Source organism: Cervus elaphus, chromosome 1 (assembly GCF_910594005.1).
Source record: "Cervus elaphus chromosome 1, mCerEla1.1, whole genome shotgun sequence".
Classification (NCBI taxonomy): Eukaryota; Metazoa; Chordata; class Mammalia; order Artiodactyla; family Cervidae; genus Cervus; species Cervus elaphus.
Window position 1 is genome coordinate 36,558,462 of NC_057815.1, and position 27,829 is coordinate 36,586,290.

Consider the following 27,829-nt stretch of genomic DNA (forward strand, 5'->3'; position numbering starts at 1 on the left):
ACACGGTACATTGTTACTTTCCTGCCCTTCAGATGCTACTGGTGTCGCATCTAAATAGAAGTTTAGATTGGCTAGGGAACTGGCTGCCAGCATGTTCAATTAGGAGCCACAATTTCAAGTTACACCTAGATCAGGTCTAGGTGACCCTCGGGTCTCTATTTGGATCTGAAGCAGTGGCAGTACTTTTACATCTGAGAGCGCAAATCATTCACAGAGGTCATTCACACAGGTCAGAGCCCTGGCTTGGGACTGAACGTAGAAGGATGCAGCGGAGCCAGGAGCAGTCATTCCCTCCATTTCCTTCTAGAAGAGGAGTGTGCTGGTGAGAAAGATGAGCAGGATCTGGATGGCCTCTCTCACGGGGCTGAGGAAGGCTCTGTTGGCTGAGTTTTTGGTGGTGTGTTTGTGGTGGGTTGTGGTTGGTTTCTCCTGGGTCATGGTTGGTGTCGGGTGGGGCGTGGTTGGTTTCCGGTGGGATGTGGTTGGTGTTGGGTGGGGCGTGGTTGGTGTCGTGTGGGGCGTGGTTGGTGTCGGATGGGGCGTGGTTGGTGTCGGGTGGGGCGTGGTTGGTGTCGGGTGGGATGTGGTTGGTTTCGGGGGATCTGGGGTTGGTTTCGGGGGAGCTGGGGTTGGTTTCCGGGGAGCTGGGGTTGGTCTGTGGCCTGGGGATGTTATGCTCCTGACTGGGAAATGCTTGGTGTTCTCAGCTGAGGGTGCCCCTGGGGAAAAAACAACAATAGTGGCATCAGAAACTCTTTTCAGTGGTGAGTGGGCACTAGAGAAAGGAGGCTAATGTGAGAGAATGCTGGGACCAGAGTTCATAGGCACAATTCAATGGTCACTTCTCAAGGGTTGAGTGTGTGTAGAGGACAGGGAAGCCAGGGGGTTCAGAATGCCAAGGATCAAAAAATAAACACTCTGACCTTAAGGTCTATGGAAGAAGGAATTTATACTGAACTTATATAACTACTGAATTTATACTGAACTTATATAACTACTGAATTTATACTGAACTTATATAACTACTGAATTTATACTAAACTTATATAACTACTGAATTGGCTATTGGGAAAGTAGTCTGCCCTCAAATGTCCTCATGTCCTTAATATTACATTTGATCAATCAGTACAAATGTTTAATTTTTGCTGATTTCAAGGGTTAAAGAGCTAGACACCATCCAGACCTGAGGATGGCTAACTCTGCTTTTAAGGAAGTGTAAATAAGCCCTGTCCAAACCCATGAATCCATTTTCGTGGTGTCTGAGTCATTCTCATGGTGATCTGATCACATGTTGGTTCTTTGAGGTTGCCTTGCAAAGAAGCAGAGAAATCTAGGCCTATATCCTTGGGAGGCTGTCTGCTCCTGGAAAGCTGGAGCTTGGCAATGACACCTCCAACAGTCTGAGTGAACCACAGAAGGGACTATAAAGAAGGAGGAAAATGCCCAGTAATTTGCTCAGACCTGTATGCACTCTGCCCACCTGCCAGTGCCTTCCAGCTTTGTGGCATTGTCTATCTCATTTAGCATTTCCTCAGGGCAAATGTTTCTCTAGTACACCACTGAGCCAAAAGTCTGAACACAAATGCTTTCTTTTCCTTATTTTTTTAAAATCTTGATTTTATTAGTGTGGAGCTAAGGAGTCCTGGGGGGCTTTCCAGGTGGCTCAGTGATAATAAGCCTGCCAATTCAGGAGACTCATGAGACATGGGTTCGATCCCTGGGTCAGGAAGATCCCCTGGAGTAGGAAATGGCAACCCACTCCAGTATTCTTGCCTGAAAAATTCCATGCACAGAGGAGCCTGGTGTGCTATAGTCCATAAGGTCATAAAGAGTTGGACATGACTGAGGAACTGAGCACCAAGGGGTTCTGACCAGAAACAAACTTTTTTTTCTTTTCCTTGCATTTATATGAGTGTTCATTTTGAAAATGTCCTAGAAAGATAATAATATCCCAATCTTTTCACAAAGGGAAGCCACCAAAGAAACAGTTAATGCTTTTGAAAAATATTTTGATTTGGCATGATCACTTTAACATCTGTTGTGGAAAATAGATATGTCTTTGACCACATTTGCAATGCTTGACTGACAGGAAAATGGGCAGCACATTTCGTCTATCATATATAAAATTCGCAAAGATGGAAGAGCAATTAGGATTAGGATAATAGCCGGTAAGATTGTATTTCAGTGTCCGGGGGCTCATGAGGAAGACCTGTTATCTGGGCAATGAGAAAGACGAATGTTTCCTGTTCTTGGCTAAAGCTTGTATTTTAAACTTACTTTAAAAAAAGATTGTATTTATAGTTTTAATGTAAGTTCAAGAAAAGTGGAAAGAAGTATAAGATGTGGAATTTGGGTCCTAGTTTTGTCGTTAGTTTCTGTGTGGCCTTTGGCAAGCTACCTATCTTTTCTGAACCTGTTTCTTGAATTCGTTTTAGCTTCCCAGAGAGAGATAAGAGAGAAGGAAGGGGGCAGAGAAAGGAGAGAAAGGGGGCAAGGAGCCTCACGATGGTTTCAAGTTGAGGACGACAGCCTGGTAAAAGTGAGTGGGAATTCCTGGTTGTGTTGGAGGCCAGAGGCCACCTTGAGAACTAGTGGCATTATTGGTTTTCATTGTTATCAGCCCTTCTTTGTACAAATCCCTCTTCCCTTCCCTTAAACTCTTCAGTAAGGTCTGCTATACCTATGAAGGCTTTGTGCGAGGTGGGATTATTATGGAAATTGAGGAAGGAACATATCCCTGCAGATATGGAAAGAGCTCCTGAGGAAGCTGCAGTCTGGAGCCAAGTGACCATGAGAATCAAAGACCGGCTGGAAGTGGCTTTCGTTTTCCACAGGGCACAGGGTTGAGCTTATCTTATGAGAACTCAAGGTGCTGAAAGACTCAGCTGGTATCTGGATAACGCACAAGTAGACTCTTTTTTTCTAGGGCACCCACAAGATTATTTTCCAGGTTGATGGATTTCACTGCCAGATATGTAAATAGGCTGCAGAGAAACTTACCAACTCTCGACAGTATTAGGACAGCAAGTTCAGCATGTCTCAGGAAAGTGGTACAGTAGATGCTGTGGAGGGCAAATAGAGGAGAGTTGATGGTGAGGAATTCACAAGTTCAGCTCCAATGGCTGCCTTCCCAGGGGAACCCAACCTCTTAGTTCCTTTTGTGCTTACATACTTTATAAGCATATCACTTTATTTACATCACTTTGCCAACAAAGGTCTGTCTAGTCAAAGCTATGGTTTTTCCAGTAGTCATATATGGATGTGAGAGTTGGGCCATAAAGAAAGCTGAGCACTGACAAATTGACGCTTTTGAACCATGGTGTTGGAGAAGACTGTTGAGAGTCCCTTGAACAGCAAGAAGATCAAGCCAGTCAATCCTAAAAGAGATCATCCCTGAATATTCTTTGGAGGGACTGGTGCTAAAGCTGAAACTCCAATACTCTGGCCACCTGATGCAAAGAACTGACTCATTGGAAAAGACCCTGATGCTTGGGAAGATTAAGAGCAAGAGGAGAAGGGGGTGACAGAGGATGGGATGGTTGGATAACATCACTGACTCAATGGACATGAGTTTGAGCAAACTCAGGGAGATGGTGAAGGACAGGGAAGCCTGGCATGCTGTAATTCATGGGGTTGCAAAGAGTCATACAGGACTTAACGACTGAACAACTTTATAGCACATCTAGCAGATCATTCAGTAGTGATCTTCTCTATACTGGCTTGACTAAGATCCTCCACGATCTTACTCCAGACGAGCTCATATCCACTCCTCTCCCCCATCTACTCCCCCACCCTGTACTCCTCACAGGCTGGTATACAGTGCAGGTCTTCGTTCAGGCCAGTCTTCTGCTTGTAATACCAGTCCCAGGCACATCTGCCCACAGAGTCAACAGTAGCCTCTCTGACATTGCTTTTCCCTGTTGTCATGAACCCAGATAGGTCTGCATCAGGGAGATGAGCCTCTCTACTGCACAGCCTAGCTGTGTGCCTCTCCTCACACGGGAGGGCGAGCTCCTCAAGGGCCAGTTCTGTCATCGACAGCGGCTGACACTTAGCATCATGGTGCTCAGTGTTTATTAAAGGATCTGTGCAGCCTGGTCTGTTTAATATCAGTGGGTCTGTTATTGTATCAGGCTCTTGTCCATGAGATGGTTGGAGAGTATCACCAACTCGATGGACACGAGTTTGAGAAAATTCGGTGAGATAGTGAAGGACAGGGAAGTCTGGCGTGCTGCAGTGCATGGGGTCACAAAGAGTGAGACACGACTTAGCGACTGAACAACAACAAACTTGTTCAGACATTAACAGTTAGAGTGCACTACATGCCCACCCCTATGCTCGGTGCTGTGGGGACCATGGTGAACAGTGCAAGCCTGGTTCTTACCCTGGTGGCACTTCAAGTCCCTGCAGAGAGAAAGATTTGAAACAAATAATCGACTGATGAGTAATTGGTCACAGTTCATCCACGTGTTTGGATGAAGCAGTGGCAGTGATAAGAGTGAGTAAACTGGGAGCGGGACTTGATGCGGAGCTTCGGGGAATGCTTTCTGAGGAAGTGCTCTATAAGCTCAGTCATCACTTGCAAGGCGCTTCCTCCCCAGTCCTCGCTGTAACATTCTGGGCAGGACCCTCCTCCTGTTCCCCTCTGTGCCCTACCCAGCACGGGGGGCTTCCCCCAGCCCAGGTGCTGCCTCCCTTCGCTCGTCAGCCTCGCTGCAGCAAGGCATTGTCAGACAACGCCACGTGTGCACTTCGTAAACTGTCTACTGTTTCAGGAAGTGTGGAGGACTTGAGGAGGGGAGACGAAGGTCATCGCCCTCATTGGTCCTGGCTGGCTTCTAAAAGGCTGTTGTCATTGTGAGGCTGGGTGGTAGCAGCTTCCCTTGAATTCTACCCTTGCAAGTCACTCTGTGGACATAACAGTACCCCCTCCACAGCTCCAGAGACAGCTAGGTTTGACCAGGCCCAGGGTGTGGCAGGAGAGGGTGGAGTGGCCTGATAGCATGACCATCACCACTGTCCACAAACACCTGGACATAGTGGACATGGCCTGATGGGCAGATCTGCCCTTTCAGTACAAAAGGGCAGTCTGAAAGTATAAGGACCTCGCAACATTTGGTCCTTGATGAGAACCTGTAAACAAATCCCCAACTGGGAGTGAGAGGAATTTTCTCTTAAACTGTAATACGAGTCCCCAGTGGCCTCACCTTAGAATCTGTGTCCATTTTGCGGGACACTAGGAAGCCAATTTTATTGTATAGTCATCACATGTTCTGCTAGCAAGCTGTTTCCAAAATGCATCTATGTTTTAAAAAAGGATTCTCTGTGTAGTGGTGAAACTGAGTCCCCCTAAAACTGAGATCCCCTGCTGAGTTTATGACTAACCTCTCTATCCAAAACTTTATTCTCTTTCTTATGCTGACCGTTCTCCCTATTCCTATTCCCCTTAGGGTTGAGGAGTATCAAAGAAAAGGGGAGAGACTAAACCCAAACAGGACCCTGGAGGCCCACTCTGGTACAAAAGCCCCTCCATACTCCCCCATTTCTTGTTTGTTGAAAAAGGTTTTAGTTTCCTAGACCCTCCTTGAGTTCCAAAGAGCAGACCCATCAGTTACTAATTAGGGAAGTGGGGAAAGGCAGAAACAAGGGAAAGACAGTCAAGAAACCATACTTCAGTGATAGAACAGAGTCCTAGTTCTCCTCAAGGGATATACATAATAATATCACACATATCTTTGCGTTGTTCTTCAGACTCTAAGGCCACCACCTGCCCAGGTGGAGGATGCTGACTACATGTGGACCACAGGCACACAGACCCCAGACTGTCTGGAATCAGAAGGCTGATGATTAGGACTCCTGAAACATCACTCTTACCTCACCACCACCAGTGAATCAGAAGAAAGTCATGCCCCTTGCAAACTTCACCCCAAACATGGCCTTTGAAGGACCTTCCCTGAGGGCCATCAGACCAGGTCTTTTGTGTCTGAGCCACCCATTTTCCTTCCTTGGTGCCTACAGTAAACACTATCCTTTCTTCCATCACAACCCAGTGTCAGTACAGCGGCTGCGTTTTGCAGCAGGCAAGTGGAGGGTTTGGTTCAGTAACAGTAGGGGCTAAGAGCACCCGTCCTGCAGGCTCTTGGCTACAGGCAGCTTCTCTGTGCCCTCAGTTTAGCAAGTCCCCTGAAGGACTGCACAGGGCTTGGCAGAGAGGCCAGTGCCAAGGTAGCCAGATGATTTCAGGACGAGTGTCTTTATTTTTAACTGTTTGCAACTGCCTCCCCCAACCCTCCCTGGCTCTGGAGTTCTGTCATCCCGACTAATAGTAGTGAATTGGGTGGAAGTAGCAGGGGAATAGAGAGAATTTGAAGCAAATTGGGTGCCAATGACATGGGTTCTTTCTCAATCCAAGCTTTAGTCAGGTTCTAGAACCTTCTCCTACCCATCTGTGCACTTCCTTGTAAAATCCAACTTTAGCCAGACTCCTCATAAGTCAATTTAGCAAGAACCTCCCACCCTTGATATCTGGTCACCCTTATTATCTGATTGAATTCCTCATCCTCTGCTCTCCTCAGGTGATATCTGATCACCTTGGCCTGCCTTCAGCAGGAATCTTGTTAGGTCAGTTTAGCCAGAATCCCTCTTACAGGTTTTGATGTTTCCTCTTAGTGATTTTCGATCCGCTCACCCCCTTCCCTGTTCCTTAGCTATAAATTCACACTTGCCCATGTTGTATTCAGAACTGAGACTTGTTCTATACTGAGTTCTCTTTTCTCTTATTGCAATAGTCCCAAATAAAATCTGTTTGTCCATTCATTCATTCATTCATTCATTTTGCTTTAACTACTCTCCAGCTCTGGGTTTTTCTTTAACACCAATTTTTTTCTGTTTATGTTGAACATACCTTGTGTGTGTGTGTATATGTGTGTGTGTGTGTGTGTGTGTGTGTGTGTGATGTATAAACTTTTGCAGATAAAAGATAGGACAAAGAATGGTGAGGCAGAAAAGGAGTGCAGCTACTGAATTCTTCACATCATATCTGAATTGTATTTTGAATCCTCCAAGGTCAGTATAAAAATGTACAAACCCAATATGAAATTGTAAAAGCCCCAGAGCAAATCATTTATGGATAATTTCTTACTATATCATGACTGAGGATATGTTCATGGATTTAGGAGACATCCATTTTGCCTCGAAGAGTGTCCTGATTTGACCCTTCAAGTTGTACTCAGCACGGCCTTCACAAGATTGACTGGGGTTTTGCCAGGAGCCAATGACTGAGTTGTTCTGGTCCCGTGCTTCCAAGATCACAGAGGTAATATTGGGCTCCACAATGAGTGACACTAGGAGGAAATAAGGAAACAGTCAGCTGTCTGTGCAGTGAGACGTGAGATGGGGTCATAAAATCAAAATTAAGTATGAAAAAAGAAAGTTACGAGTGGTATGTAAATAAGGTATGGTCCCATTTTTATAAAATATAAAATAACTTGAAAAAAACCTGGAAGGAAATACATCAATATTAGCTATGAGGGTTTCCTGATTGTGCAATTATAGATGATTTTTATTTTCTTCCTAGTTCTTTTTTTCTGTTTTCCAAGTTTTCTGCAGGAAAAGGTGGACAAAGGAAGACCTGTGCTCCGGTCCTGGCTTTGCTACGTACCAGGGATGAGATCCTGGCTGACTTTTAACCTCTTGAGTCCTGTTCCTATCTGCCAGATGAGAGTTCTGTCCTTTGTGGGTGGGTGGGTGGCATGATAGTGAAGTGGGGGGATTGAAGCTGTAGATGTATGTGAAGAGCTCAAGTGGGCCTCCTGGGAAGTGCTTCAGGAAATAAGGGTCTGTTACTGCCTAGTCAAACAAAACCTATTTCCTGGTTCCAGAAATGCTGATGTTCTTGGTCTCTGTTGTGGAGGGTGAGGGAAGGGAGGGGGGCTCTGAGACCCAGAGGCCCTAATCCAAGCACCTAGTATCAAATAACCACTTAGGGTTCCCTGATCCCCTCCACTCAGTGAATCTTACCTGTTGACTTAGCCCAGTGTGTGCCCACAGTGGCATGGGCCACTGTTACTTGTGAATTCCACATGCTGTTTTCAGCTTTCCAAAGTGTATTAGGGAGGGAATTTCAAGAGAATATTTCAGTTTGTCCATTTCCTCCCTTAGAAGATCCCTTCTGAAAAAGTTTCTCAATCTTAAGGGTATTATTCTCTAGGGCCCTCCCAATCACCCCAAATTTCTTCAACAGCTTCTCCTTTACAAAATAAAGAAAACTGATCATGTAGCATGATAAGAGCAGACAGTCCTGGATCTAAATCCTAGCCCTAGCATTTAAGACCAAGTCACTTCACCTCTGATCCTTGGTTTCTTTTCTGTCCATCATTCACTCCACAAATATTTATGCTTTGCATTAGGCTTAGTTCTAGGTAGAGGACAATGACATTATCTCTCATTGCATGGAGATTATGATACTTTAGGCTTGGTTCTAGGTATGAGGACAATGACATTATCTGTCATTGCACGGAGATCATGATACTTTATCTTGAAAGGTTCTTGGGATAGTGAAGAGAGGAATGTAAAAACTTTAGTACTGGTGGGTGTTGAATAAGTTGTCATCGTTATTCTTAGCACAAAACAGTCCTCTGTTCTGTTTGTTTTTGCCAGTCAAGGTTGCTGAGCCAGATCCCCTGGCCCCGACTTGCTCAGCTAGAACCTGATATTTGTCCTTAACACCTGTGCATGGTGGTGGGGTGGATGCTAATGAGCAACAGTGTCATCCAGTCATCATCAAGCCTGTCATGGTCCTGTTGTGGAGGGTGAGGGAAGGGAGGGGGGCTCTGAGCTTGCCGTTGTCCTTCTGCTTTCTCTCTCTCTCTGGATTATATCCTCCTTTCATCCCTCCTAGTTATCTGTATTATTCAGATTCCTGACCTCCATGGCCCCCTCCCTTCAGACTGCCACCTGAGGACCCACACCTATTCAAAATCTTCAAAGTGCTTTTCTTTCTAGAGCCTCTAAACATTTTTGGTTTTGTATTTCTGCTTCTGTTCTGTTGATCCCAACACCCAGCACACAGCTCTTGTGACTGTCATAACCCCACTCACTCTGCTGTTTGTACCCCTGCTCTAGGATAGTGAAGCTTCCTCTGTTCTGCAGATGCACCTGGCTTGCCTGCTGCTCACCCTTGTTCATATCTGGTGCCTGCCTGGCATCTTCCTTCTCATCTCACATCTCACCCCCACTTACTCTCCAAGATTCTGCTCTCTTTTCCTCTCACTCCTGAATCATGTACGCTTTTAACTATAGAGCAGAGGACTTAATTGCATTCTGGCTTGTACTGTACACTGTAGTTTCACCTGTGGATCTGGGCAATCCAGTGCTGGGTACCTGGAAACTACTAAGTAGCTGCTCATTGATTTTTTAAAAGTTGTGCATCCAGTGTTGCATAGTACCTTAAATCCAAAGGTTCAGGAAAAAAGAAAAGCAAGTTAAATTTCTCTTGCCCGTCAAAGTAAAAACGGAGGCAGATGCTTACCCTGCACGTTATAATGTATTATAAATGCTACTGCCTTACGAGTTTCTTTGACTGATATTAAGGCAGACCCAGGGAACCTGCTCTATGATGTTGCCTGAGCTGCACCTGAATCTTGAAACCTGCCAAACCATTTATACATGTCTCACCAATGTTAACACAAACCCTGAAATTTAAAAAAAAAATCAATATTAAAATAAGGAGAAGCAGTTGGCCTGTGTGGACATTTACTTGGTCTTCCCAAAAGTCCCAGGAATCCCAGTGAGGTCCTGAAATGACGCAAGGAAATCATGGAGCCTGTTGTGTAATTCCAGGTGTGGAATCTGATACATCACATATCCAAAGGCATAGGATTTTGACTCTCAACTTAAATCATTCCTACAATGAGTCAGTTTATCACAAAGCTTTAACACATTTCTGTTCTGAGAGGAAATCAGATGAAGTTTGGAGAAGTGCGTGACACATAGCAGATGTCCAATGAGTCTTTGTTTCTGCTTCTGGACCTGATGCCTCGGTAAATGCTGTCACGTCCATCTCATCGGGCACATTCCCTTATGAATCGTCTTATGGATCATCTTTTGATTCTTCTTTCTCCTGCGTTCCTACTTTCAGAAGGTTTCTCTGCCACCCCCACCTCTAACTGCCCCGCCCACACCCTTTGAGTCTTCACAAGATAGGTTTCTTTCTCTTCCATTTCAACAGCAAAATTCCTCACCTCATGATGTGTTATCTTAAGTCAGAGGTCTGAGATCTCTGACCACCCAGATACTTCCCTGTATGCAAGCTCCCACTCTTCCCTGTACACAAGCCCACACCTCCTGGGTCTCATCTTGAATCACAAGATCATCCTCCCTGCCCTGGTTAGAACAAGATCCACTGCCTGAGGGAGTCAGACATAGGGAGCCTCGCCACAGCTGAGGCACTTAGTGACCGTCTCCAAGGGAAAAAAAAAACAACAGGAAAAAGGACTAGCCAGAATGAGTGTGTGAAGGCAGGCGGCAGTCATTCTCCTGCTCGAGCCTGGAATCTGTCGACCGTGGGTGTGGGCATCACTCCAGTGTTCTCTGCAAAATGTGGTGAGAGTTTTAAGAGAGGCAGGATGACATGGCTGATGAGGAGGCGGGCTCTGAAGCTGGACCGCCTGACTGGACAAAGCTGGGCAACTCCTGGCTATTATTTAGGTTCAAATATTAGCGGTACGATCTACTAGTGACCTTGGGTGAAACTTTAACTCCCCTGTGCCTCAGTTCTCATCTGTAAAGTGCAGATGATACTAGCGTTTCCCCTCAGATCAGCACTCAGAACACAGGGAGATATCTTAGCTGTCACTCCTGTAATTGAGAGGTATATAGTGTTGTGATTAAGAGAAGGGTCTCTGAAGCTAGAAAGCTCAAGTTCAGATCCCAGGTCCATCATTTCAGTGGCTCTGTGACCTGAGCGATTGGCATCTCTGCCTGTTTTCAAATTTACAAACAGGGGTTGACAGCAGCATTTACCCAGCAGGTCGTTGTGAGGGCTAAATGTATCGGTACACATAAACAACCATATTCAATTTATTGCTATTATGAAAGTTGTATTAGAGAGCACTTGCCTTGACTTGTAGGTCTGACTGATCCCCAAAGGGATGTGTATATAATAGTTCTAGGCACATCAAGGAAAAGCACTGAATTCAGAATGAAAAGACTAAGACTCAAGAGGCAGTTCTGCCACTTACTAGCTGTGAGACCCTGAGCAAGTCATTTAACTTCTCTCAGCTTCAGACTCCTCATTTGTCGGGTGGGGCAGTAACGCTTTCCCTGGCTAACTCACTAGATGTTCCGCCCATAGCCTGAGTGTGAACAGTGTTTCCTGCAGTTCCACGGTATACAATCATCCATGGTGGCATTGTTTTAGCAAGTGGATGGGAAAAGACTACAAACTGAGGTGCAGTTATTGCTTCCTAAAAGAATAAAAATGCCTCCCCCTCCCAAAGACAGACAGTTTAAGTCCAGTTTATTTCAGTGAGAGAACTTGCTGCAAGTTGTGCTCTTGCTGCGACTAGCTTAACCTGAGTGTCGGGGCATCCTGGCTCTCACAGCTCAGGTTCACAGAGGGGTCGGGCAGGAAGCATCCCACCCACTCCACCCGCTCCCACATTCTCGTTCTCCCTTCTTCTGTAGTCGACGTCCCAGCCCGGTCAAAGACACATGCTGTGGGCATCACTGAGAGCAGGGATGGGGGGCTATGTCCTGCAGTTCTGGCTTGATCGCCCTTCAGAGAACAAAGGACAGCAGAGAGAAGGGCTTCTACTCACCCGTGTAGAGTTTGTTGCTCTCATAGCCCCGTGGGTAGATGTCGATATATGAGGGTCGTTTGTTGGTGACCGAACAGATGGGCTTGCATTTGGCAGTGGGGTTTGTGCAGCTGGCCGGAGAACACAGAAGCCAGAGGCACAGAAGCAACCCCAGTGGCAGAAGCGGGGGCCTGAGGATTGCCATGCTTCAATCCGCTTGCAAACTGCTGAGCCTGGAACTGGGCAAAAGCGACAACTCACCTGTTTATATGCTCTGGAGCTGGATCTTCTGGGCGAGGTCATGCATGCAAATGTCCTGCCCACTTCTCCCTTGGGCTTCTGGAATTCGGCCCAAGATATCACCAGGAATGAATCTCTCCTAGTTTCTGTGACCCTTCACCAGTTCCAGTTTTGCTCAAGAAGGGGAATGTACTGATCATGATGTATTTTGCATCTCATTCACCTCAACTTCTGATATTTGAAGGAAGCTATTGGAAGGAGTTAATACCGGCAAAGTGAGATTTGGAGTTGAGTAATCATAACCTACCTGACCCGTGTAGAAACTACACTCTTCTCTGTGTAGGAAACTCAGGCATTAAAGCACTTTTTTTTTTTTTTTAAATCGAATATTACATACCCTTTCCAATACTCCTTAATCGAACACATCCTCCTGTCCCAGTTCATTTTGTGACTATCACAGAACTGGAAAGACTGTACTTCTGGATTTATATTTGTTTCTTTGGAAAGAAACAGCTTTCTCCTACCTAACACTTTCCTCTATAAACAAGGAAACTACTGAAAAAAATCAGAAAATGTGTTTTTTCATATCTCTTTTCTGATTTTAATTCACTTGCTGAAGGAGAAAAGAGGAAAGATGTATTTTCTATTGTGTGAACAGAAGGAAAACAAAAGATGTAGACTTGAATCAAAGAGATATTTATACATGTTTCTTCGAGAGAAGCACTTACAAAACGGTAGAGCAAGGACCTCTGAAAAACCCCCTCCTCCAGAAAAGTGATAAACAAAAACAAAGTCAACTTTTTCAGAACTCTGGAAATCACCAAAACTTGCAGCAATTTGAGGAGCATTTGTTTAAGAAAAATGGCTAAGTCTCATTAAGCACAGTGAGCATTGTGACATTTTAATTTGCCCTGTTCCCATCCCTCTCACCCCACCTCTTTAGATAGCCTTAGAAACCAACAATCTTGCAACTGAGATAGCCATGAAGACTAGCAAACTAGGTCAAGAGGGAGGGGAAAGAATGGGTTTGGAGGGCTCCAAAAAGCTTCATTTTCAGAGAGATGTCACTATGTGACCTATTTGCAAATTGTCTATAAAGATGAATTCTCAGAGCTTTCAGAACTTTCTCTGTGCAAACAACCTTATTGTTAGGATATTTGTTGAAAATAGTCAGTGGAAAGGTGTTTTTTTTTTTTTTTAGAAATTAATAATTATTATTAATACAATTTAATTATGATGCTATGAATTTTTAAAGTATTTTATGACTTCCCAGGCATTTTCTATGTGTCATTTTATTCTCATCAAAGAGTGATGAGTAAATGATGATCCTGTATATTTACTAAGTAATATAATCAGGTTGAAAAAAACATATTTTCTGAAATCCAATCTGACCATCTTTCAGCTATATTTCTGTTACATAAATTTTGGTGTTTTGCACATTAAGAAAATCATTGCTTATATTTGGAACTTCATTTATTTAAATCAGATATTTCTATACTCTCTTTAACATAGACTTTATCTAAGTATTACAGAGTTTCCAAAATGGTGAACATTAGTCTGAACTAAACCTGGAAATGTCCTTTGTTCTGTGCACTGTTTATTATTTTAAAATAGGAAACAAAATCTAGATTCCTAGCTTCTTTTGAAAAGAGGGAATATTGAGCAAAAAAGTTTCATTAAATAGTGCTAAAGAGTTGCTGTCCCCTTGACATAAGATATTCTATTTTCAGTAACCCAGTAAACTCAGTAAAATCCTTTGTGTCTTCCTGACACAGTGTCACATGCAGAACTAAGAACAAAATATGTTGACATTATATTACCAAAAATTTTTTTTTTCATGAGCTCAGTTTTCTCTTTTGTGTTACGAGTCCTGACCACTTTAGGCTATTGATTTGTGACCTTTATTGAGTCGCTTAATTCCTACTTTTATGGGCTTCCAAGGCGGCACAGTGGTGAAGAATCTGCCTGCCAGTGAGGGAGACACGAGTTCAACCCCTGGGTCAGAAAGATCCCCTGGGAAAGGAAATGGCAACCCACTCCAGTATTCTTGCCTGGAAAATTCCGTGGATAGAGGAGTCTGGTGGGCTACAGTCCCTGGGGTCACAAAGAGTTGGACACGACTGGGTGACATGCACGACAATGCCTACTTTTGGGTTGTTTACTTTGAGTTCTTATTTAAAATTCTTTATCATTGGAAAGTTCTTAACATTGCAGCTGCCTGAGGTAGTGGTTGCAACTAACAAGGAGCTGAGAAAAATGTAAAAGAAAAAACTGGAGAATGAGATTTTGACCAGGGGCCTTGGCAAGCTCTGACAAATTCCTGGGAATCTAAAAGGCCACCTGCATGAACAGAGCTATGCACAGGCCCAGAAAAGATCTGAGAAAGCCCTTATCTCTCATCTGTGGCTGACCTTGAGGATCTATACAAGTAAGAAAAATGCAGCTAAGGCCAAGTCGTAAAATGTTTATTTGACCAGTGAATTCATGCTTTAAAATGCATACAGAGAGGAAGCCTGCAAAGGTTGAGTGACTTATTGGTTCAAGATGTTTAGGAAATCTCTGTCTATTCATTAACTGACCACTAAGCTAACTGAGAACTTCCCCTGTGGCTCAGTAATAAAGAATCTGCCTGCAAAGTAGGAGACCCAGTTTCGATCCCTGGGTTGGGAAAATCCCCTGGAGAAGGAAATGACGACTCACTCCAGTATTCTTGCCTGTGAAATCCCATGGATGGAAGAACCTGGTGGGACAGAGTCTATGGGGTTGCAAAGAGTTGGATTTAGCAACTAAACAACAACAAGCTAACTGAGCAGAGACTTCAGTGGCCACACATAATAAGGAATATTGACTTTGCAGAATGAATTCAGAAAAGTTGCTAAACAAACAGCAGCAGCAACAACAAATAATAACCAACAGGAACTACAACAAACCCTAGGAAGGAGGGGAATTGGGTGTACAGAATGGTCAATGGTCACATTATATTTTTTAAATGTTCAATTTTCAACAAAAAATTATGAAACATACAAATGAACAAAAAAGTATGTTCTGTTTATAGAAAAAAAATTCCCAGCCAATAGAAACTGTTCTTGAAGAAGTCCAGATGTTGGATTTACTAGACAGAAATATTAATTCAATTATTATAAATATGTTCAAAGAACTAATGGAAGCCATGTTTAAAGAATAAAAGAAAAGTGTAAGAATGATGTCTCAACAAAAAAGGAATATTAATAAAGAGATAGAAATGATAAAAAGAACCAAACAGAAAATTTGTAGTTGAAAAGTAAAACTGAAAGGAAAAATTCACTAGAAGGACTTAAGAACAGATTTTAACTGGCAGAAGAAAGTATCAATAAACTTGAAGATATTCAGTAAAGATATTCAATACATTTAAGAAAAGAAATGCAAGATTATATACTGAAAACTACAACAAGGAACTCATAAAAGCCAAAATGATCTTGAAACAATAACAACAATAAAGTTGGAGAACTCACACTTACCAATTTCAAAACTATGAAGGTAGTGTAATCAAGACAGTGTGGAAAGATGGTGGAGTAGAAGGACAATAAGCTTACCTCTTCTCATGGGCACACAAAACTGCAACTATTGATGAGAAAGACTGGTTTTTACCAGAAAAGATCTACAAGTAAAGACATAGAGAAGAAACCACAAGGAGACAAGTAGGAGGTGAGGAGTTGTCAGGACCCATACCCCCTGAGAAAATAATGACAATTTCAGAGGTTCTCCCCAAGAAATAAGGGATCTGAGCCCCACATCGAGCTCACCAGCCTGGGGGTCTTGCACTGGAAAAACAAGCCCTTAGATTGTTTGGCCTTGAAGGCCAGCAGAGCTTACTTTTGGGAGACCTACAGGGCTGGGGGAAATAGAGCTTCCACTCTTAAAGGGTGCATACAAGATCAGACCCACCTGCTGATCTTAGAGAGTCTCCTGGAGAGGCAAGAGGAAACTGGGGCTCATCCCAGGGCTATAAACACTGGCAGCAGCCATTCCTGGGAGCTCGATCTACCACAGGACGCTGGTGCTCCAAGTGTCATCTTCTGATCCTTCCTCTAGCTTATTAGTGCCAGGACTCAGCCATACCCACCAGGCTTTTGACACCAATAATGGGACACCTCAGGCCGAGCAACTACCTGGGGTGGGGCATAGCACCACCTACCAGCAGACAGGCTGCCTTAATACCCCTGGAGCCCAGAGCCACTACTAGACAAGGCCCTTCCACTAGAAAGCCCAGGACTTGTCCCCACACTCCAGGGTACAGGCACTAGACTTGGAACCCCCAGAGGTCCCAGGGTCCAAGGGAGGACCCAAATCAATAAAATCAGATAAAAAGCAGAATTTAAACCAACACCACAGAAATACAAAGGTGCCTAAGAGACTACTAAAATAGCTGTAATAAAATGGACTACCTAGAAGCAATAGACAAATTCCTAGAAATGTGCAATCTCCCAAGCCTGAACCAAGAAGAAACAGGAAATATGAACAGACCTATTATAGGTAATGGTATTGAATCAGTAATAAAATACAACTCCCAACAAACTAAAGTCCAGGACTAGAGAGGTTCACAGGTGAATTCTACCAAACATTTAGAAAAGACTTACTTATCCTTCTTAAACTATTTCAAAAAATTTCAAGACAACTGCACTGAACTCATTCGAAAAGCCAGCATCACCTTGATACTGAAACCTGATAAAGATATCACAGAAAAAGAAAATTATAGGCAAATATCATGGATGAGAGCTTCCCAGGTGGTGCTAGTGGCCAAGAACATGCCTGCCAATGCAGGAGATATAAGAGATGTGTTTCGATCCCTGGGTTGGGAAGATCCCCTGGGGGAGGGTATGGGAACCCACTTCAGTATTCTTGCCTGGAGAATCCCATGGACAGAGGAGGCTGGCAGGTTACGGTCCATAGGGTCACAAAGATTGAAGTGACTTAGCACGCACACACACATCATGGATGATCATAGACGCAAAAATCCTCAACAAAATGTTAGGAAATCAAATCATTACATTAACAATATTAAAAGGATCATACACCTTGGTCAAGTGGGATTTATCCCAGGGAGGCAAGAATAATTTAATATCTGCACATCAGTCAATGTGATACACCACATTAAAAAATTGAAGAATAGGGGCTGGTGGCTCAGTGGTAAAGAATCTGCCTGCCAATGCATGAGACACGGGTTTGATCCCTGGTCTGGGAAGATCTCACATGCTGCCGAGCAGCTAAGCCTGTGTGCCACAACTATTGAACCTGTGCTCTAGAGCCCAGGAGCCACAACTGCTAAGCCCTCACCCCACAACTACTGAAGCCCCCGTGCCCTAGGGCCCATGCTCCACAACAGGAGAAGCCACCACAATGAGAAGCTTGTGCTCTGCAACTCGAGAGTAGCCCCCACTCACTCTAACTAGAGAAAAGCCCACGTGGCAGTGAAGACCCTGCATAGCCAATAAATAAATACATTTTAAAAAGACTTTAAAAGGTCAGAGAATAAAAATCATATAATCATCTCAATAGATACAGAAAAAGATTTTGACAAACTTCAACACTCAATTAATCTATGACTTTTGGTCAGTTAATCTATGACAAAGTAGGCAATAATATACAATGGGAAAGGACAGTCTCTTCAAGAAGTGGTGCTGGAAAAAAATCAGCTACATGTAAAAGAATGAGATTAGAATATTTTCTCACGCTGAATACGACCATAAACTCAAAATAAATTAAAGACCACAGTGTAAACCTTGAAAAGTCCTACAAGAAAACATAGGCAAAACACTCTTTGACATAAATTGTAGCAATATTTTTTGGAATCTTTCTTTTAAGGAAAAGGAAACAAACCAAAATGTACACACACACACAATATATGTGCATAATGCCCTACTACTCCAACATAAAAGGGAATAAAATTCTGTCATTTCCAACAATATGTATGGACCTAGAGATTATTATGTTTAGTGAAGTAAGTCATACAGAGAAAGACAAACACTGTATGTTGTCATCTATATGTGAAATCTGAAATATAAAACAAATGAGCACAAATAATAAAAAGAAACACACCCACAGATACAGAGAATAAACTAGTCGTTATCAGTGAAGAGACCCATAGAGATAGAAAGTGGCTGTTAGGGGCCTGGCAGACGAGGAGAATGGAGTGATTGCTAGTTGCTTTGTGGTTTCTCTTTGGGATGATGGAAATGTTCTGGAATTAGATAATGGGGATCGTCTCAAAATCTGTGAATATACGAAAAAACCACTGAATTGAATTTTATGGTATCTGAATTATGTTTCAGTAAACTCTTTTCTTTACATACTATTCTGTGTAGGCAAGTTGGGGTAGAGTAGAAAGAATGAGACTGAACTTTATTTTTTATTTACTCATCTTTTTAACAAGAGAAAAGTATACAAACTTATTTGTTGGAAGTGACATGGGAGTCTTCACAGGGAAATGAAGATATGAAGACATGAGCAAACCCAAGTGATTTTTTTCAGCTATATTGAGATATAATTGACATGTAATATTGGGCAAGTGTGACGTGTACAACAGGCACGTCCCTGGTAGCTCAGCGGGTAGGAATCTGTCTGCCAATGCAGGGGACGCAGGCTTGTTCTCTGGTGCGGAAAGATTCCACATGTCGCAGAGCAACTAAACCTATGAGCCACGACTACTGAACCTGTGTGCCCCAACTACTGAAGCCCATGCCCAGCAACTAGAGAGGCCACCGCAATTAGAAGCCTGAGCACCGCAATGAAGAGCCGCCCCTCTTGCTGCAACTAGAGAACGCCCATGCAAAAGCAACAAAGACCCAGAGCAGCCAAAAATAAATAAATGTTTAAAAAATTAAGTGTACAGAATACTGATAACACTTTTATCTTGCTATATGACTACTAAGAACAGTGTTAGCTAACACCTCCAGTAACAGGGAGACTTCTAAAAAAAATAATTTTATTTATTTTGTAGTTTGGCGGTGGTGGGTTTTCACTGCTGCGCATGTGGGCCTACTCTAGCTGTGGTGCGTGGTGCAGTGGGGCGGCTTCTCATGTTGTGGAGCACAGACTCTAGGACACACGGCCTTCAGTAGTTGTGAAATGTGGGCTCACTAGTTACGGCTCCCAGGCTCTAGAGTACAAGCTCAATAGTCGTGGCCCATGGACTCGGTTGCCCCGCGGCACGTAGGAGCCTCCTGGACCAGGGGTCAAACCTCTATCTCATGCTCTCGCACTTGGAAGGTGGAGTCTTTACCATGAGCCACCAGGGAAGCCCGGGAGATGTTGCCTAAGGGTATCAACCTGAGTGTTTTTATGGAAAGACTGAAAATTCATGGAAAGGTGTCATAAGAAAAAGGTGAGCAAGTGCAGTAAACGGGAAGGGGAGAGATGTGATTAGCAAGGCCAGTTCATCCAGATGCCTCTCAAGACAGAATGTTAGTGCTAGGAGAATTTTAACGGATCTGAACTTTAGTCTCCACTGCTGAAAATGGAGACATTAATATCAATTTTATGTATTTTTATGCATATTAAGTGAGAACTATATGTAAACCACTTAGGGGGGTGAGATGGGTCTGACTCACAGTAGGTGTATAACACATGTTAATTTGTTTTCTTCCTTCTTTCCTTCCTCTCTCCCTCCCTCCCTCCTTCTCTGTTTTCCTCCCTTCCTTCCCTCCATTACTAGGGACCACAAGAAAACTAGTTTTTAAAATAATACATTTCTTTGGGCTTCCCTCTCCTCCACCCTTTTCTTTGGAATTTTGGACCTTAGTTCCTGGACATGCACACATTTAATAAGCTCCATAGGTGATTCTAAAACAGTGTTTTTTTTTAAACTTTAACATTCATTCATGTCACATGGAACATTTTACTAACGTGCAGTTTTGTGATTCATGGGTCTGGTGTGGAGCCTGAGACCTCTCATTTCTAACAGGCTCCCATATAAGGCCAAACTGTTGATTATGGACCACATCTTGAACAGCACAGGTTTAGCAGCTGATCTGCATAAAACAGATTGAATGTTAAACTAATTGTTCAAGTTGAAAAAGCTAGGTTCTATGTCTACTGTGCACCTCAAACTAGTCAACTTGCCTAGAGTTTATCTGCTGAAACGCTTCATGGTGTGGAAGGTGGGCACTTCAACACCTGGCTGGTCTCTCTGGAAAGGAGCACTGTCAGAAAGGAGAGGGCAGCTGCTCTTCTAAGCTCAAGGCTGACGGGAGGGTCCCTGAAATTCCCCAGAAGCGAGCACTGGTGACTGCAGGCTGCAGGGATTATCAGGCTGAATTTCTCGGGGTTTTGATCCAGTGTCCTGGGTGTGTCAAAGGTGTCTGAGATGCAGTTTGGCCACCATGGGGGGGACAAGCACAGATGAGTCAGAGGGGCCTCAGACCTCTCTGTAGCCTCGGACTGTACTTATGAAAAAGAACTATCTAAGCCACAGTTCTCTTATTCATATAGTGGAAAAAATAATACCAGCCTTGCAGGATTGTGCCAAGGTTTAAGAAATAATGCAGGTGACTGCCTGCCATGGCCAATGCTCTTTAAGTGGGGGTTCTTAGCCACTGATGGCAGATCACAGTCAAATCTAAGAAAAGGGGCCCCGGGGGAGGGAGGGGACCCGAGAATGTTTACTCTTGTCTGTCTCCTCAAGGTGGGTGCTTCAGTCAACATGGGTTGATTCAGGGACTGATTGGCTTATACCCTTTGGCTCTTTGGTTTAGGGTGGTGGATGTCATGGTTTTGAGCCTCCCATAGCGTGGGTTCTTTTGGTTTAGGATAATCTAGTGGTCAGCTGCTCAGAAGATGTATACTATCCTTCTCATTCCCTGAAGCTGACACATTTCCAGAGAGATGACAAACTATTGTACACGCCATTGAGAATTTTCAAGCTGGACTGGCCCTAATCATTTTAATCAAGCTCCCTCATTTATGTCTGAGAAAACTGAACATAGATTAAACTTGCCTAAGGCTATAGACCCACTTGGCGGCAAAGCTGGGCCTAGAACACCATTCCACCCCACCCTACCAGCTCCTGGCGGGGTGTTTCTACTCTGTTCTGTTGTAGTGCCTAGTTACTACCTGCTTGTTCCTACTTGGCATTTTAGATTCAGATGGGACCAAGTCAAGGTGTAGAATGTTTTAATTTTAATGTGCCGGGTGTGTACATCCAGGACTCTTGCTCCGCCTGTTTTCGTTTTATAGAATTTGGAGAAAAGGTTGCTATTGCAATGGTTCATTATTCTATCTTTGCTCGAGACTTTTTATTGGTCACATCTGTGGCTTTAATCCTGAACTGTGTGTCCAGAGAACAGTTGGAATGGCACAGTACTTTGGCCACATGGCCTCATTTGCATCTTCAGTAGCTGGGGTCAGGGTTGGGGGCATCAAACAAGCTGCTCAAGGTCACCCAGCTTTCGGGAAAAGTGATACCTGTCTTATACTCAGTTGTCGCCAAATTCCAGGCTGATGACAGTCTTGATCCACACACACTTGTCAAAGGAATGAGAGAAATTGAGAGTAAAATGATGAGACTTTAAAAAGAGAACACAAAAATTTATTTACAGGCCTGCTTTTTATTCTAATTTTATGGCATTTTGACATTTTATAATTAAAACGTCTTTTTAAAATGAAAGTATGGTCCTTATAGATTATAGATAGTTGATCCCTCTCCCACTCATCTGTTTACTTTTTACAATGTTTTTATTTGGCAAAATGAGAAAAAATTGGTCCTCTCTGGAAAAATTAGCATTCTATCTAGGTCCCTGAAATCCAAAATCTGGATACTGGGGGTCTATGAAGACTTTGCATCATAACTTTCCAAAATGCCTTGTGTTACCGTGGCAAGGAGCCGAGATTGCTGGCATTTAAGTAGGAGTCGGAAAATTGTCTCAGGGTGTGTTCAAAGATCTCTTTCTCATTGGGAGGGAGGCTGAACCTTTTAAGTTCCTCCTTTCAACATTAGAATCCATGGCTCCCCCCAGTTGAAAATTGATTTCATTCATTTTTTTAGGCAGAAATAAAAGCATTGAGGGCACTTCGTGGTCTGGGTTGGTGGGTGAAGGACTGAAATGAGACAAGAATAGAAGTCTGCGCTCACTACTCCCCAGCCCCCGACAAAAAAGGAACTTGAAACTGCACCCCCAACAGGGGGAGGAGGAAGCTTTGGACATCCTTCTCATGTGACCAGCTAGCAAGGCTTTGAAACCATGCCCCACAGCGTTAACAGAAACTGGTGACTATCAGAAATTCTTGAGCTTATCTTACAGAACAGCAGGTAAGGGAAAAGCTTCTTAAAACTTCCTTCTGCTTATAGCCTGCCCTACTTGAGCAAGTGCAAGCTCGCCCTTAATGACTTCATTGCCGATTGCGTATCCTCATAGATTCACATAGCCTAGGAATTTGGAATCAGCTCTTGCCCAGTTTGAACCAGCTGAGACTATTTGGGACCATTGACTCTAAAACTGGACCTGGGTAGAACACCGATTACCTGACCTTTTCCCTGCCTCCACTCATTTCTCTGAATGCCTAAGACCACTCTGCTTCTTTAACCCGTAAATATTTCAAGCCCCTTGACTTTGACAAAGCAGATCTCAGAGTTCCTCTCCCATCTCCTCATTTGGCTACTTCATGAATAAACCGTTTCTCTGTTGCAAACCTGATGATCTCAGCATTTACCTTGCTGAGCATCATACAAAGGAACCTGGTTCGGTAACTGGTTTCTCCTTTGAGAGGCAAGAACTCTGCCTGAGAGCAGGTGCGTTGCAAGGTGCTTGGGGAGAGTTTAGGAAGCCCTGGTCAATTACCTCTGGAAAAAGTTGGCTCTCTGTTTAGTTTCTGTTATTGTTGTTGTTTAACTGCTAAGTCATGTCCGACTCTTTTGACCCCATGGACTGTAGCCCGCCAGGCTCCTCTGTCCATAGGATTTCCCAGGCAAGAATACCCGAGTGGGTTGCCATTTCCTTCTTGAGGGGATCTTCCTGACCCAGGAATCAAACCCTTGTCTTCTGTATTTCAGGTGGATTCTTTACCACTGAGCCACCAGGGAAGCCCTTAATTTCTGTTAATTAGACTTTAAAATTACTTTGGAGGATGAAGCACTTATCAAGAAATTCAAATGCTTGTTCCTACTATTTAACTGGACAGCTTAATAGTGAAAAGATATAGGATGGTTTAGTCAGTGAGGCATGCCTTGGAACTCCCAGGATGAGCCATGGATCAGTGTGGTGGTCTAATGAGAAAGTGATGGAGACAACTCTCCAGAGGTAAAATCAAAAAAAGATGCCACATATGAGAATTCCCTTACAGCCTGTTCTTTCAAAGTGTATTGATTTTCTAGGGACTTCCCTGGTGGTTCAGGGGTTAAGAATCCGTCTTTCAAGGCAGGGGATGAGGGATTGATCCCTGGTCAGGGAACTAAGATCCCACATGCCTTGGGGCAACTAAGCCCTCACACTACTGAGCCCGCATGCCATGACTAGAGAAGCCCATGTGCTTCAACAAAGACCCAGCACAGTCAAAAAAAAGAAAGAAAGAAAGAAAGAAAATAGGTATATTGATTTTTTAAAATCCTACTTTATTCATGTGGGTTTAAGGTAGCTAACAGAAATATAAGATTTAAAAAGCAAAAAGTTAAGGCTATAAGGATAATAAGAGGAGAAGGAATAAGATGATTAAGAGGAAGGTGAGGCTCATTATTCAGAAATTCTGGGTGACTGTCTCTCTGAGTTCGGTACTATAGAGGGCACTGAGGAAATAAGACAAATCCCTACTCCAATGGAGTTTATGATGTGTTCATGTAATGTACAACAACTCTGTTGAAATGCAAACCTGAATCCAGCCCAGGGAAACCTTTCCCTCTCCAATATCATTCCATTGGTTGAGTCCCAGGGACATCCTTTAATTCATATAATTCTCTTAGACACTACTGACTTCTGCCATTAATTGTGAACTGTGATTTTTTTTTCCCTTTTGTACTGATTTGATACAATGTGGCAACATTTTAAATACTATTACTGCATACTGTAGCTTCTTATCTTTCTTAAAAACAAAACAAATAACAGTATCTATTTTCCTGATAACATAGAGGCTCTATTTCTAGCCTTGTGTACAAACACATCTTTGTCACATGCAATTTGTTAATGATAAAGTAATTTCATATTATTTGTAGCACTGTTTCCTGAAACTTTGAGAATCATCACCTGAAGAAGTTAAAGTCTTATTTGAACATATCTTTCAGTTAAGAATGACCAATTCAAAAAAAAAAAAAAAAAAAGAATGACCAATTCAAAGATGCTTTGTAAATAACATCTAGAGCCTCCCTGGTTGTCCAGTGGTTAAGAATCTGTCTTGCAATGCAAGGGATACCAGTTCAGTCCCTGGCCTGGGAAAATCCCACATGCTGCAGGCGACTGAGGTGATGAGCTGCAGTGACAGCCTGTTCGCCTGGAGCCTGTGCTCTGCAATGAGAAGCCACTGCACTGAGAAGCCTGCACGCTGCAACTAGAGACTAGGTCCCGCTCTCTGCAACTAGAGAAAGCCCCTGTATAGCAACAAAGACCCAACACAGCTGGTAAAATAAAGAAAGAAATATTAAAAAATAAAAATAACATATAAAATATATTTAAACTGTTAAACATATAGATTTTTAAATAAAATTTATTTTAAAGTTTTTATTGGAGAATAGTTGACTTACAATGTTGTTTAGTTTCAGTTATATGGCATAGTGGTTGTTATATATACAGGCTTTCCTGGTGGCTCAGATGGTAAGGAATCTGCCTGCAATGCAGGAGACCTGGGTTCAAGCCCTAGGTCAGGAAGATGCCCTGGAGAAGGGAATGCCAATATTCTTGCCTTGAGAATTCCATGGACAGAGGGGCCTGGAAGGCTGAAGTCCATGGGGTCACAGAGTCAGGCATGACTGAGCGACTTTCATTTTCCACTTTCTTTTCCATATATATATATATATACACACACACACACATATATACACACACACACATATAAATAATTCTTTCCCCACAAAAGTTATTACAAAGTATTGAGTAGGGTTTCCCATGCTATACAGTAGGTCCTTGCTGGCTATCTATTTTATATATAGTAGTGAAAGTCACTTAGTTGTGTCCAACTCTTTTGTGACCCCCACGGACTGCAGCCTGCCAGGCTCCTTTGTTCATGGGATTTCCCAAGCAAGAATACTGGAGTGGGTAGCCGTTCCCTTCTCCAGGGATCTTCCCAAACCAGGGATTAAACCCAGGTCTCTCACATTGCAGGCAGATTCTTTACTGTCTGAGCCACCAGAGAAACCCACATATGGAAGTGAAAGTCTTAGTTGCTCAGTTGTGTCCAACTCTGTGCGACCCCATGAACTGTAGTCCACCGGCTCCTCTGTTCATGGGATTCTCCAGGCTAGAATACTGGAGTGGGTCACCATTCCCTTCTCCAGGTGATCTTCCTGACCCAGAGATTGAACCCTGGTCTCCTGCATTGCAGGCAGATTCTTTACCATCTAAGCCACCTGGGAAGCCCATATATAGTAGTATGTATATGTTAATCCCAAGCTCCTAATTTATCTATCCTCCCCCAACTATAAAGGTTATTTTTAAAAATGATCCTTGAAATTAAAACATGGAATCTAAAAATGCTGATGAAACACATGGATCCTAAACATAAAATAGATGTGGAAAAGAGAATGGCAACCCACTCTGGTATTCTTGCCTGGGAAATCCCATGGACGGAGGAGCCTGACAAATTACAGCTATGGCGTCACAAAAGAGTTAGAGATGACTGAGCAACTAAATGACAATAATGATGCTCTGAAGAGCTGGTGACAAGTGAGGACAGGGAAAGGAGTGACTATTTTGAAGCCCTCTTGAGGCAGACCTTGGTAGATAGTTGCTTTCCATCTATTTTATTTAATCATCACAACAATCCCATGAGCTAGGAACCATCAACTCCCATCTTACAGGAATTGAGACCCAGTGATAGTGAGTTGACCAGAAGCTAGTAAGTGAAGGAGCTGAGATTTACAAACATTTATGTCTACTTCATCTTGTTACAAAAATTGATTTGGGACTACAAGCTGAGATTTGAAACCAGGCCTTTCCTTTTTTGGTTACGGGTTCCCATAGTTTGACATCCCATTACAGAAGATTCTACCAGCGGAAAATGACTTGGTTCAGGCATAACAGAAACATTATCTTGATCTTCTGAAATTGGTGCTCTGGGGCTGTTATTTAATAAGCACTTCTGAGGAGCTCTCACATTTATTAACTATGAGTAATAAGAATGCTGTTTTATTGTAGGTGGAAATAAGCTTTCTTGCAGTTTTACGCTGAGAGAATAAATGCCATCATCTTTATATACTTATTTTAGAGCAATAGTTTCCAACTGGGAGTGATTTTGCCACCCGGAGGATATTTGGCAATGTCTGGAGGCATTTTTGTTGCTACAACTAGTGAAGAGGGTGCTCCTGGTGAGCAGTCGAAGCCAGGCTGCTGCAAAATGTTCTACAACACACAGCATGGCCCCCACGACAAACAGTTGTCCAGCCCCAAATGTCAACAGTGCTGAGGTTGTGAAACCCTGCTCTAGAGGAAAGGAATTACCAGGTATGTGAAATATTTGTGGCTTCCAATAAATGCCAGTTATTAAACATTCATGGTGGGCTTCGCTGGTGGTCCAGTGGTTAAGAATCCACCACCTGCCAACATAGGAGCACAGGTTCCGTCCTTGGTCTGAGAAGATCCCATATGACATGGGGCAGCTTAGCCCGCGCACCACAGCTTACTGAAGCCCGCAGGCCTAGAGCGTGAGAGCTGCCCCTACTGAAGCCCACGCATCCTTGAGCCTGTGCTCTGCAACAAGAGAAGCCACCGCAGTGAGAAGAGCGTGCATCACAACAAAGCGGAGCCGCTGCTTGCCACAACCAGAGCAAGTCTGTGTGCAGCAACAAAGGCCCAGAGGAGCCACTGACAAATAAATAACTAAACAAACAAACAAAAACAACAAAAGTCCGTGGTGTCTGAACGTGTCAATTGATCAGTCAATACTTATGTTCCTGGTATCACTTCCAAAGGTCCAAAAACTGATTTTCATATATGGGAAACTGTAACGGGAAACCAGGAAGTTCTGAAAATTTGAGCAGCTACCAAGGGGAAAATCATAATCTGTCCATACAATGAAAAAGAGCTATACATAGGGGCAAGGAAGACGGTCCCTTTAATGTGGGTGGTTAAGATCAGGATTTCTGAAGTGGGGAAGAGAGATCTTTTTTTGTCTGCCTGATTTGCCGTTTGCCATCCAGGTGACCTCAGAATAATATATTGAATTGCTCTAATAATTTGTCCTCCATAAAATGGGGATAATGGTAGCACCCAGGTCATAAGGTGGCTGGGAGCTTTTTAATGAGATAATATGTGTGGCACACAATGCCTGGCACAGAGAGGCACTCAGTAAAGTCTTGCTTCCCTATTTGTTATTACTCTTGGAGAGAGTCCACCGAGGTGGGGCCTGGGAGCTGCCCACACTTTCTCCAGAGGGGAGCTCCTCCTTGAAGGACTACAGTTGAGTCGGAGCCGTGGGTGCTACACTCGGGCTCCAGGACACAGCCTATCCAGCTAGTCATGAGCTGTTTATCACTGCAGCTGAGCTGGGGTGGAACTGAACTGGGCTTGATTGACTGCGGGGTGGAGGGCGGGGGACGGAGGGCGGAGGAAGCAGGAAAGAGGATGGAGAGCAAGTTCCTTTTTCCTGCGAAACTTCCTACACTGAGCACCTTCATCTCG

At 43.5% G+C, this 27,829-nt stretch overlaps 1 protein-coding gene and 1 long non-coding RNA gene across 2 annotated transcripts; one reads left to right on the top strand and one right to left on the bottom strand.

The window, feature by feature from the left end:
* Nucleotides 1-303: 303 nt before the first annotated feature.
* On the bottom strand, nt 304-12,032 carry LOC122692076 (placenta-expressed transcript 1 protein-like). The gene is made up of 5 exons (XM_043899271.1): nt 11,820-12,032; nt 7,142-7,343; nt 3,001-3,062; nt 537-719; nt 304-464 (listed from the first exon to the last, which is right to left on the bottom strand). The coding sequence occupies exons 1-5, from the start codon at nt 12,001-12,003 to the stop codon at nt 304-306; spliced, it is 792 nt and encodes a 263-aa protein (XP_043755206.1). The 5' UTR covers nt 12,004-12,032.
* LOC122692086 lies at nt 325-26,997 on the top strand. The gene is made up of 6 exons (XR_006340595.1): nt 325-408; nt 6,973-7,065; nt 7,176-7,315; nt 22,057-22,320; nt 26,418-26,653; nt 26,758-26,997. It is a non-coding gene; the product is annotated as an uncharacterized LOC122692086 (long non-coding RNA).
* Nucleotides 26,998-27,829: the final 832 nt, after the last annotated feature.